The 11,929-nt window shown below is 49.5% G+C and overlaps 1 protein-coding gene across 1 annotated transcript; it reads left to right on the top strand.

Annotated features, from left to right (window-relative positions):
- Window positions 1-1,073: 1,073 nt before the first annotated feature.
- On the top strand, window positions 1,074-11,722 carry LOC310650682 (dipeptidyl peptidase 9-like). The gene is made up of 5 exons (XM_083380264.1): window positions 1,074-1,231; window positions 2,860-3,012; window positions 5,609-5,751; window positions 6,113-6,224; window positions 10,080-11,722. The coding sequence occupies exons 1-5, from the start codon at window positions 1,229-1,231 to the stop codon at window positions 10,170-10,172; spliced, it is 504 nt and encodes a 167-aa protein (XP_083236390.1). The 5' UTR covers window positions 1,074-1,228; the 3' UTR covers window positions 10,173-11,722.
- Window positions 11,723-11,929: the final 207 nt, after the last annotated feature.

Here is an 11,929-nt window from a genome sequence, read left to right as displayed (position 1 = left end):
GAGTTTGGTTCTCCAACCTGGTGGGTTGGTTTCCCAATGTTTTGTTCCCAGGCGAGGTACACGTCCTCGGCGGAGTTTAGGGGATGTCGGTGTTCTCCTGTATGTAGGGGCTTTGTCAAATGAAGAACACCGACGGCGTCATCCCCTAAATCAAGAGTTCCCCAGCCTTTCAGAGTTGGCGACCTGGAGCAGGGGAGAGGAGGGAAAAAAAAGAGATGGTTTTGTGCGTAGTAAGTGCACGCGTGCTTGAACACCCGTTGCTCACATGAGCGAGGCCGTAAGCGCTCGCAGGAGTGGGGCCACCGATTCTTGCAACCCTCGCACAAGTAGGGTTGCTAACGCCCATAACACTCAGAAGTGGAGCCACAAACAACCGTGACTCACGAGTGGGGCCGCAAACACCAGCAACGCTCACAAGTGGGGCCGCAAACACCCCACGATGCTTGCACGAGTGGGGGCCGCGAACACCAGCAAACGCTCGCACAAACGGGGGCCGCGAACACCCACGATGCTTGCACGAGTGGGGCCGCGAACACCAGCAACGCTCACAAGTGGGGCCGCGAACACCCACGATGCTTGCACGAGTGGGGCCGCGAACACCAGCAACGCTCGCACAAACGGGGCCGGCGAACACCCACGAGGCTGGCACGAGTGGGGCCCGCAAACACCAGCAACGCTCGCACAAGCGGGGCCACGAACACCCACGGCGCTCGGACGAGCGGGGCCGTGAATACCTGCGACGCATGAGCGCGGCTTTGCACACATGCGCCTAAGCATGCACTGGCCCAGTGGCCAATAGGACGCAGCCCGGGAGTGGGCCACGGCCAACAGGTTTCCCTAAAAATCTCACTGAAGGGGTCACCTAGCCCGGTAACGAAACGTTCGAAAACCAACCCAATTCGCAGAACCAATCTTTCGCCCTCGTCCCGCAATTGAGCTGCAGATATTCGCCACTGTTGCAAAATGGCCTTTGCTACCTTGGCGACTTTTTCAAAATCAGGATCCCTCAAAAATCTGCTTCCCTTACAAATGGGTGCCTTGTTTCTCTCCCCCCCCCCCGCTTTTTCCTCTGCTCGTCTCCTAGGTCCAACTAGTAAATAATTCGTTCAAAGGGATCAAGTACCTGCGGTTGAACACGCTGGCGTCCCTCGGCTACGCTGTGGTGGTCATAGACGGGCGAGGCTCATGCCAGAGAGGCCTTAAATTTGAGGGAGCTCTTAAGAACCAGATGGTGAGTTCTCGTCCTCTTATCTCCAGGTGGTGGATCTGGCCTTTTGTTTTGCAGTTCAGATGGGTAAAATGTTATATTGTTGTCATACCGGCATGTGTTACGTCGTCATATTGATCACGCGATCAAGATCACGCGAAGTGTTAATACCACTTTACAAGGCCTCGGTAAGGCCACATTTGGAATACGGCATCTAGTTTTGGTCACCACGATGTAAAAAAGATGTTGAGACTCTAGAAAGAGATGATCAGGGGACTGGAGGCTAAAACACACAAGGAACGGTTGCTGGAATTGGGTCTGTCTAGTTTAATGAAGAGAAGGACGAGGGGGGACATGATAGCAGCCTTCCAATATCCCAGGGGTTGCCCCAAAGAAGAGGGAGTCAATGTAACCCAGACATGTCAAACACAAGGCCCGGGGGCCGGATCCGGCCCGCAAAGTGGTTTCATGTGGCCCGCGAAGCCATCCTGAAAACAGTGAGGGAACGGCCCCCACTGCCTTGGCCCTGGCCCAGAGACCCTCCTTCTGCCCAGAGACCCTCAGATCTGTCCCACTCCTGCCCAGGCCCCCATAGGCACCCTTGATGAGAATGATGTAGAGCTGGCCACGCCCACCCAGTAGGCCATACGCACTCTAGCCACGCCCACCCAGTAGGCCACGCCCACACTGACCATACCACCCGGCCCCCTGAGGGCAACCGCAATGCTGATGTGGCCCTCAATGAAATTGAGTTTGACACCCCTGATGTAACCGCATCCACATGGAGGGAAATGTGTAGTGGGGTGCCCCAGGGCTCTGTTCTGGGCCCAGTGCTCTTCAACATCTTCATCAACGATTTGGATGAGGGGATAGATGGGGAACTCATCAAATTTGCAGACGACACCAAGCTGGCAGGAATAGCCAATACTCCAGAAGATAGGCTTAAGATACAGGAGGATCTGGACAGACTCGAACACTGGGCACTATCTAACAAAATGAAATTCAATTGTGAAAAAAGTAAGGTTCTACAAAAAGGCAAGAAAGACCAAATTAACAGGTATAGTATAGGTGCTACCTTGCTCAATAGTAGTAACTGAGAGAGATCTCGGAGTCCTAGTGGACAATCACTTAAATATGAGCCAGCCGTGTCCTTGCAACTGCCAAAAAAGCCAACACAGTGCTAGGCTGCATTAACAGAGGGATAGAATCAAGATTGCATGAAGTACTAATACCACTTTACAATGCCTTGGTAAGGCCACACCTGGAATAAGGCATCCAGTTTTGGTCACCACAGTGTAAAAAAGATGTTGAGACTTTAAAAAGAGTACAGAGAAGAGCAACAAAGAGGATCAGGGGACTGGAGGCTAAAACATATAGGGAACGGTTGCTGGAATTGGGCAGCTGAATCCCACCACTGCCTCCATTGATTTTTGCTCGATGGCTGTCAGAAAATGAAAGAAAGAAAGAAAAAAAGATGTTGATAGATTAAAAATTGTTCCAAAATCCCTTGCCTTGCCTTGTATATACGCCTCTCGGTATAGTTTCCCGCTTTAGCGTGAGGTTGGACTAGAAAACCTTCAGGGTCCCTTCCAACCCCTGTTATCCTGTTATTCTTTCTTTTTTTCTCTCTCTCTCTCTGCCATCCTCTTCAGGGCCAGGTGGAGATCGAGGACCAGGTTGAAGGTTTACATTACGTCGCGGAGAAATACGGGTTCATCGACCTCAGCCGCGTTGCCATCCATGGCTGGTCGTACGGAGGTTTCCTTTCTCTTGTGGGGCTGATTTACAAGCCCCATGTTTTCAAGGTGAGCCTTCCAGGCTGGCTGGGCCCCACTCAAAAGGTAAAAGTTTGCCCCATCCAGCCGGAGATGGTGGCCCATCTCCGTGTCCTAGCCGATGGAGCCAGTGCTGTCCAAAGACATTTTCTGTGGTCATTCCACGGTTGCTGGAATTGGGTATATGTCTAGTCTAATGAAGAGAAGGACCAGGGGTGACATGATGGCAGTGTTCCAGTATCTCAGGGGCTGCCCCAAAGAAGAGGCAGTCAAGCTGTTCTCCAAGGCACCTGAAGGCCGGACAAGAAGCAACAGATGGAAACAATCCCACTGATTGTTTTAACTTTCACAAAATTTCTCCTTAGTTCCAGGTTGCTTCTCTCCTTGCTTTTTTAAGAAGAGACTGGACAACCATTTGTCTGGAATGGCATTTTTCCTTCCTGAGCAGGGGGTTGGACTGGATGACCTCCAAGGTCCCTTCCAACTCTGTTATCCTATTCTACTCTGTGTTCTGTTCTATTTATTCTGTTCTGTATTCTGTTCTATATTCTATGTTCTGTTCTACGTTCTCTTCTTTCTATTCTATATTCTGTTCTGTTCTATGTTCTATTCTGTTCTATATTCTGTTCTCTTCCATTCTGTTCTATATTCTGTTCTGTTCGGTTCTATTCTACTCTGCTCTGCTCTGCACCTATTCCTGTTCCATTCCTGTGGCCGGCATGGCTATACACGCCAAGGCGCACAGAACGCTGTTGCCTTCCCATCAAAGTGCTAGCTATTTATCTACTCGCATTTTGCATGCTTTCTTTTTTATCAAGGGGAATTTAAAAAAAACCCAGAAAATCATACACCCAGTGGATGGAATTAGCAAGGATGGCTAAATTGACTGTTTTGATAAAAGAAAAGAATATCACTACTTTTGTTTCTACTGGGAAACCGCTTCTGAACTTTGTGCTTGAGGTGGGGAAAAAAAAAGGACACCATGATTATGGGTTTTATTTACAAGATTGATTTGTTGATACGGAAACGGCTAGTTCATATTACTATCTTAAGATGGCGGCGCCTGGAATGGCTGCGGCTGTATTGGCTCTTGAAGGTGAATAGTTTTGGAAGGGATATTAAGGGATATAGTCCACACGATCGGGAAGGTTTTAATGTGTTTGAGCAACATGGTGGAACTAAGGTAACATGCGACCAACGATCTTTGCTGGCCTGGCGAGTTTCTAGCTGTTTTGGAACTGTTGGTGAGACCATTAAAAGTCGTTGGCACTGTTTGAATTTGTTCTGCCAGCAGCAAGACCTGACTGCTGGCCTAGTGATGGATTGTATTGCAAATCAGGGCTGTTTCCAAAGGAGGCAGAGGAGGAGAGGTCCCAGGGCTTATGGAGCGAAGGAACTGGATGAGGCTGTCGGCAGGCCCAGAGGAAGAGAGAGAGGCTTTTGGAGGAGTTGGTGGCGGTGGCAGCGTCCTCCAGGGGTGAAAAGAAGCAAGGCCTCTTTAAGGAAAAGGTGGAAGAGGCAGGATCAGAAAAAGGAAAGGAGAAGAGGTTGTCATGCAGGAGCGCCAGCCCTGTGGAACCAGCTCCCCCCTGAGCTTCGGATGGCCCAAGATCTCCAGTCCTTTTGCCGCGGCCTCAAAACACTCCTTTTCCACCTGGACTGACCTGGACTGACAGGGATTTTAATTATATTTACAATTCTAACTTTATTCTTTAATTTATTTTAATTTATTTCAAATTTTATTTTTTTAATTTACTGTACAGAGACCTTTTAAGTTTTGTTGTTGTTAGCCGCCCTGAGTCCCTCGGGAGATAGGGCGGGATATAAATCCCATTAATAAATAAATAATTTCAGGGCTCGTCCACATGGAGCTCCGTTTCCAACTGTCCTGTTTGCCATCGTTCGCTCCCTAGAGACTAAAATGGACGATCTGAAACCTGAGCGGGCCACGAACAAGGAGTGTATATCATATCGGAGGTGGTGACCCTCTGAGAGCTGGACGCCACGAAATTTCATTTTGATGTATGCCGATTGGTGTACATTCAAAGTGACAATAAAGTTGTTGTTGTTTATAGAAATTTAAAAAGTTGAGATTCAATCTCAGCGCCTTTTTTTACTGCAACAGAGGGAGTCGGAAGTCAACGCCTTTTTTTTTTTCATCCTTCCCCTCTTTTTCTCTTTTTTTCTCCCCCTTATCGTTGTTCCTTACTATTTGCTTTTGTGTCTCTGTATTTTATCTTACAACTGAACAAAAATTAAAAAGTTTATTAAAAAAAAAAAAGAAAAATCGTAACATCCAACAGAAACAACAACAGCAACAAAATTGTGTTCAAAAAAAAAGGGGGGGAGGGGGGTTGAGAAAAAAAACGAAACGACCCAAACATCCAACGTTAAACATAAAAGGAAAAGGAAAAAAAAAATATCCACCCTAGCTGGATGCTAGAAAAAAAACTAAAAAAAAAACCCTGATAAATTCTCCCCTCTTTACGTAATGCAAATTACTCATCCGTGAATTTTACCAAACAGTTTTGGTGTTTGGCCAGACGTGTGCAGCAAGTAAAACTGGTCGTGTGTATGTTTTGAAGCCAGAAGACTCGGCTCTGGATTTATCTGATTTCGCTCGTAGGTCGCCATAGCAGGAGCTCCGGTCACGGTCTGGATGGCTTACGATACCGGCTACACGGAGCGGTACATGGACGTCCCGGAGAACAACCAGCCAGGCTACGAAGCGGGCTCTGTGGCCCTGCATGTCGAGAAACTCCCCAATGAGTGAGTATTATGGGAGGTGGGGTGGGGTGGGGTGGGAGGCATAGAGGAAAGGGTATAAGGGCGAGGCCCCCTGAACAAGATTCACGGTATCATCACTTGACTACGAGCCAGCAGTGTTAGTAAAAGTACGTTTTGGGCTAATCATGGGCCAGGAGTCTTTTCTTTCCTAACTTGATCAAGTAGGGACGGTTGACACTTATACCCCCTCTCTCTCTCTCTCTCTCTCTCTCTCTCTCTCTCTCTCTCTCCCTCTCTCTCTCCCTCTCTCTCTCTCTCCCTCTCTCTCTCTCTCTCTCTCTCTCTCTCTCTCTCTCTCTCTCTCTCTCTCTCTCTCTCTCTCTCTCTCTTCTCTACTTCCCAGGCCCAACCGCTTGCTGATTCTCCACGGGTTTCTGGATGAAAACGTGCACTTTTTCCATACCAGCTTCTTGATCTCCCAGCTAATCCGGGCTGGGAAACCGTATCAGCTACAGGTAAGTAAGAGTGCTGGAAACGAGAAGGGCATGTGCTGCCCGCTGAGATCAGAGGAGAATTGCAGCTGGTAAAGTGCAGCCCTCTGCCAGCTAAGCTACTGGTATTTTTCCTTCCTTCCTTCCTTCCTTCCTTCCTTCCTTCCTTCCTTCCTTCCTTCCTTCCTTCCTTCCTTCCTTCCTCCTTCCTTCCTTCTTCCTTCCTTCCTTCCTTCCTTCCTTCCTTCCTTCCTTCCTTCCTTCCTTCCTTCCTTCCTTAGAAGGGAGGGGATGTTGCAGAAAGGGAGGGGGGAGGAGGAAGACGACCATGGCAACGACTGTGGGGTCCTTGGCGCTCTCTGAGCTTGGTTGTTTTCTTGCAGACATTTCATGGCCCAACCGGGTAACATTATCAGTGCTTCGAGGGGGAGATTCTGTCTGCTTATGTACAAGGCTCACCAGACGTGCCCTATCCTTGTTGGCGGGAGTGTTTTTGGCGATTCCTTGTTTGGGCTGTCCTTCACTGTTATCTCAAGTTGCCAGCGCAAGCCACAGGCACAGAGCGAAACGCCGCTCCTTTCTAGCAGGGATGGTGTCACCTAATGAACTGAAGCCCACACGTCTTAAGCTTGCCCGATTAGCAAACACTGCCTTAAGAAAGGCCTAGGTTCACGGTTCCTAAACGGAAAAGAATTTACGAGCTGGAATTCCCCCATCGGTTTCACGTTTCCCCTTGATAAATCTCGCTCAAGGAGACTTTGCGAAATCCATGAGCGGGAAAAGGACGGTTGCCAAAACGGACGTGGCTCTTTTAGCATTGATCGGCCTCTAAGCGGGTTACAGAGTCAGCATTTACACACACACACACACACACACACACACACACACACACACACACAAAATCTGGGTCTTCCTTTTACCAACCTTGGAAGGATAGAAGGCTAGAAGGCTGAGCCAACCTTGAGCCCCTCAGGATCGAACTGCTGGCACTGGGCAGAGTGAGCCTGCAATGTTGCATTCTAACCACTGCGCCACCACGGCTCGGCACCATCAAACTTTTGGCCTATCCGTTGATCCATTCATTGCCTTGCATCATCTCCTTGCCTCCAGAACCTACTCTGGAATTGAGGTCCACGCATCTTAAAGTTGTAGAATGTAAGCCGCCCTGAGTCTTCGGAGAAGGGCGGGATACAAATGGAATTTTAAAAAATAAATAAAAATGAAGCGTTGGTGTCTTAGCTACGGCAGACCTGTCACAACAAGGGTGTGTGTGTGTGTGTGTGTGTGTGTGTGTGTGTGTGTGTGTGTGTGTTGTCCCAGGATGTCCGACATGCCTGGAGCACCCTGCAATCCCTTTGGTGGCATCCCAAAGCCGTGGTGGCACAGTGACTACAAGGGAAGGGAAGGGAAGGGAATAGAGAATGGAATGGAATAAGGAATGGAAGAATAGAATAGAAATAGAAATGAAATGAAATGGAATAGAAAGAGAAATGGAATGGAATGGAATGGAAGAATAGAATAAGGAATGGAAGAATAGAAAGAATGGAATGGAATAAGGAATAGGAATAGAATGGAATAGGAATAAAATACAATAAGGAATTGAAGAATAGAATAGGAATAGAATAGAATAGGAATAGCCTTGGTGGAGCAGTGGGCTGATGCCTCCTTAAGTAACACCAGCTGCCTGCAATTAGTGCAGGTTCGAGTCCCACCAGGCTCAAGGTTGACTCAGCCTTCCATACTTGCGAGGGAGGTAAAATGAGGACCCAGATTGTTGGGGGCAATTAAGCTGACTTTGTAATAATGCCGCTTGGGGTGTGTGTGTGTGTGAAAGCCCTAATAAGCAGGCATATACACAGAATGAAGGCTACTGCTAAGCTTGTAAGCCGCCCTGAGTCTTTGGAGAAGGGCGGGATATAAATGGAATTTTTTAAAAAAAGAATAAGGAATGGAAGAATAGAATAGGAATAAAGTACAATAAGGAATTGAAGAATAGAATATGAATAGAATATAATAAGGAATGGAAGAATAGAAAAAGAATGGAATGGAATACGGAATAAGTATAGAATGGAATAGAAATAGAATAGAAAGAATGGAATGGATTAAAGAATGGAAGAATAGGAATAGAATAGAATAGAATAAAATATGGAAGAATAGAAAGAATGCAATAGAATAGAATAGATATTGGAATATAGAATGGAATGGAATAGGAGCTGGAAGGGACCTTGGAGGTCTTCTAGTCCAGCCAAGCAAGAGAACCAATACCGTCTCAGACAGGCGACTGTCTAATCTCTTCTTAAAAATCTCCACTGATGGAGCATTTCGGGCTGACTCTGCCGACTACCAACCGTTCAAATCTCACCAGCTCCAGGTCGGCTCAGCCTTCCATCCTTCCAAGGTCGGTAAAAGGAAGACTCCCAATTGCTTGGGGACAAACAAGGCTGACTCCGTAAACTGCTTCGAGAGGGCTGTGAAGCGGTCTCTGAGCCTACGTGCTCTTGCTAAGGGCTATCCCAGGCTGGGAGATCTTAGGATCCCAGCAGCTGGAGAAGAGATCGGTTCCAGCACGGGACAACCCGCGCTAGATCGATGATTAAAGGGGCTGAGAGGTGGCAAGGATAGATAAAAGGGATGGGGGTTTCTCCCTGTGGCTTTGGTTGTCCCTCCCCCCCCTCGCCCTCCTGCAGCTAGGTCCAAGGGCAGGGGTCTTCAGACTTGGCCCTTTTACGACTTGCGGACTTCAACTCCCAGAATTCCTCAGCCGGGCAACCATTTGTATAGCAGGGGTAGGCAACCTCGGCTCTTTTATGACTTGCGGACTTCAACTCCCAGAATTCCTGAGCCAGCCACGCTGAGGGGAAAGGGAGAAGTTTCCAAGCTGAGCCATGGCTGAGAGTTGAAGTCCACAAGTCATGAAGGGGCCATAGTTCCCCCATGCTGGCTGAGGAATTCTGGGAGTTGAAGTCCACGAGTCATGAAGGGGCCATAGTTCCCCCATGCTGGCTGAGGAATTCTGGGAGTTGAAGTCCACGAGTCATGAAGGGGCTATAGTTCCCCCATGCTGGCTGAGGAATTCTGGGAGTTGAAGTCCACGAGTCATGAAGGGGCCATAGTTCCCCCATGCTGGCTGAGGAATTCTGGGAGTTGAAGTCCACGAGTCATGAAGGGGCCATAGTTCCCCCATGCTAGCTGAGGAATTCTGGGAGTTGAAGTCCACAAGTCATGAAGGGGCCAAAGTTTCCCCCATGCTGGCTCAGGAATTCTGGGAGTTGAAGTCCACAAGTCGTAAAAGAGCCAAGGTTGCCTACTCCTGGCCTAGGTCTAGGCCGCTTTATGACTTGTGGACTTCAACTCCCAAAATTCTTGAGCCAGCCATGCTGAGGGGAAAGGGAGAGGTTTCCAAGCTGAGCCATGCTGGCTTAGGAATTCTGGGAGTTGAAGTCCACGAATCATAAGAGAGCCAAGATTGCATACCCCTGGCCTAGACCTAGGCCGCTTTATGACTCGCGGACTTCAACTCCCAGAATTCCTGAGCCAGGCAGGCTGAGGGGAAAGGGAGAGGTTTCCAAGCTGAGCCATGCTGGCTGAGGAATTCTGGGAGTTGAAGTCCACCAGTCATAAAAGAGCCAAGGTTGCCCACCCCTGCTATAGACCAACTCTACGTCCGGTGGAATTACTTGTTTGTACTTTTAGAGGAGGGGTCTTCAAACGTGGCCCTTTTATGACTCGCGAACTTCAACGCTGGCTGAGGAATTCTGGGAGTTGAAGTCCACAAGTCGTAAAAGGCCCCAGTTTGAAGACCCCCCCCTGCCCCCAAGGGGACCCCCGCCCTCCTCCGTGTCTGATTCTTAACCCCTTCTCTTCCCTCTCCCCCCGCAGATCTATCCCAACGAGCGACACAGTATTCGTTGCCCTGAGTCCGGGGAGCACTACGAAATCACGCTGCTGCACTTTCTTCAAGAATACCTCTGAGAGGGGTGTGGGCGGACGAGCCCTCCCCTCCTGCTCTCCCCCTCCCCTCCCCTCGCCGTGGACGCCAACATGGTTCCCCCCCCCCGTCTCTGCTCCTCGCTGCTTCTTTTCAGCCACGGGGCGGCCTTCGAATGCAGAGCCCCCAAACCCGCCTCGGGGTGGGCTGGTGGATGCGGCGGCACGCCTCTCCTTGGCGCTGCTTTCCGGACGGCGCAGCTCTAAATCTTGGTTTTTTTCTCTCCCCCTCTCCCCCCCCTCAGCCTCTCTTAGGGCTTTTTCTTATTTTATCCCCCCCCCCCCAAAGTCACCCCCGAATCTCCCCAGTATTTGCTGCTACTTTCTTTGTGCTGGAAATAAAAGACGGGCAGTTTTCCCTTCACACACACACACACCATCCCACCTCGCCCTTTGGACTGTCTGCCTGTCTCTCTCTCTATACTCGCTAGAGTTCTCTGTTGTGTCTCCACCAGCCTGACCCCCCCGCCCTCCCCATAACTCCCACTTTCCACCTTGTTGCTGGCTTGGCTCCCCCTCCCCTCCTCCTCCTCCCACTTCGGATGCGGGAGACCCATTTCCTGACTTTTGGTGGGCTCGGCTGCGGGGAAAGAGAAAAAAAAGGGAAATTGACTGGAAGAGGAACTGGGGGGGGGCGTTGCGAGGGGTCTCTATTTATAAGCATGTGGTGCTGCTGTCTCTCGGATTGCCCCCTCCCTCCCCGCCCCATCCTTTCCCCCACTTACCCCCACCCCCAACCCCCCCAACATGTTTGAAAGGTGCAAGCAAGCCACCCTCGTTTCCCTATCCGGGGAACCAGGCATAATGGTGGCTTGAGTTTGCTTTGGGGATCGGTTTTTTTTTTTCCTCTCTTCCCCCCCTCCCCGCTTTTCTTTAGCAAAATTAGCTTTTCTTTAGCCTTGTGAGTTTATTTATGGAAATCTTTTTTTTTTTTTGGTTTCGTTTCGTTTTCCCCTCTTTCTGGTCGTGTCCCGATCTCCCTCCCGTCCCGTCTCTGCATCCTGCCATTGAGGGAGGGACCCCCCCCCTTGCGCCGCCCCCCCGCCCCCCAGTAAGGTAGGAATTGCTTCAGTTCTCTGCCGGTCAGCGACTGTATTTTTTTGGGGGGGGCGGTGTCTCCCCACCACCCCACCACCCGCCCCCAACCTTCCTGCGGATGTCGCTTGTTCGTTCGCTTTGCGGTCCCCCTCCGCCCTACGGCTCCTCGATGCACCCAGCTCAGCATTAACATCAGTCCGGGAAGAGATCCGGGGTCTTCGCTTGGCGTTGCCCCATCCGGAGAAACCTGGCCTGGCTTGCTTCCTGGGCTACCCACCCACCCACCCCGGCCCGGCTGTCTGCTTCTGCTTCCCCCCCTGGGTGGGGTGAAATGGAAAAAGAGCAAGGAAACGTCAACCAGCCCACGGAAAGAAGGAAAAAAGAAAAAAAAAGAAAATCCGAACCACACAAACACACCACGCAAAAAACAACTCTCCTCCTTTCTCTCTCTCCCCCCCCCTCCCCCCGGTATCTTTAAGTGCGTATTATGAAAAGAAAATATTTTTATGGATTCTTATTCTTTTATAATTATGAGTGGTAAGATGTAGTGACTCATTAAACTATTGGAACGAGGCATACGGGTTGCCGCCCACCTGGTGTGACCTTTCTTTTTTCTCTCTCTTTTTTTTTTAACCTGTTTTTTTTTCTTATTTATTTATTTTTCTTTTTTTTTCAATTTGCAGAATCACCCACTTGGGAATTAA

The sequence above is a fragment of the Vipera ursinii genome (genome assembly GCF_947247035.1).
Source record: "Vipera ursinii genome assembly, contig: scaffold_201, whole genome shotgun sequence".
NCBI classification, from domain to species: Eukaryota; Metazoa; Chordata; class Lepidosauria; order Squamata; family Viperidae; genus Vipera; species Vipera ursinii.
The sequence above is the reverse complement of the archived record's forward strand: the minus strand, read 5'-3'. Positions and strand labels throughout refer to the sequence as shown.

What these genes read in the sequence shown, in the direction of transcription:
- LOC310650682 (XM_083380264.1), top strand. An exon ending in ACAAGCCCCATGTTTTCAAG is followed by an intron (nt 3,013 to 5,608) that starts GTGAGCCTTCCA and finishes TTTCGCTCGTAG; the next exon opens with GTCGCCATAGCAGGAGCTCC. An exon ending in GTCGAGAAACTCCCCAATGA is followed by an intron (nt 5,752 to 6,112) that starts GTGAGTATTATG and finishes TCTACTTCCCAG; the next exon opens with GCCCAACCGCTTGCTGATTC.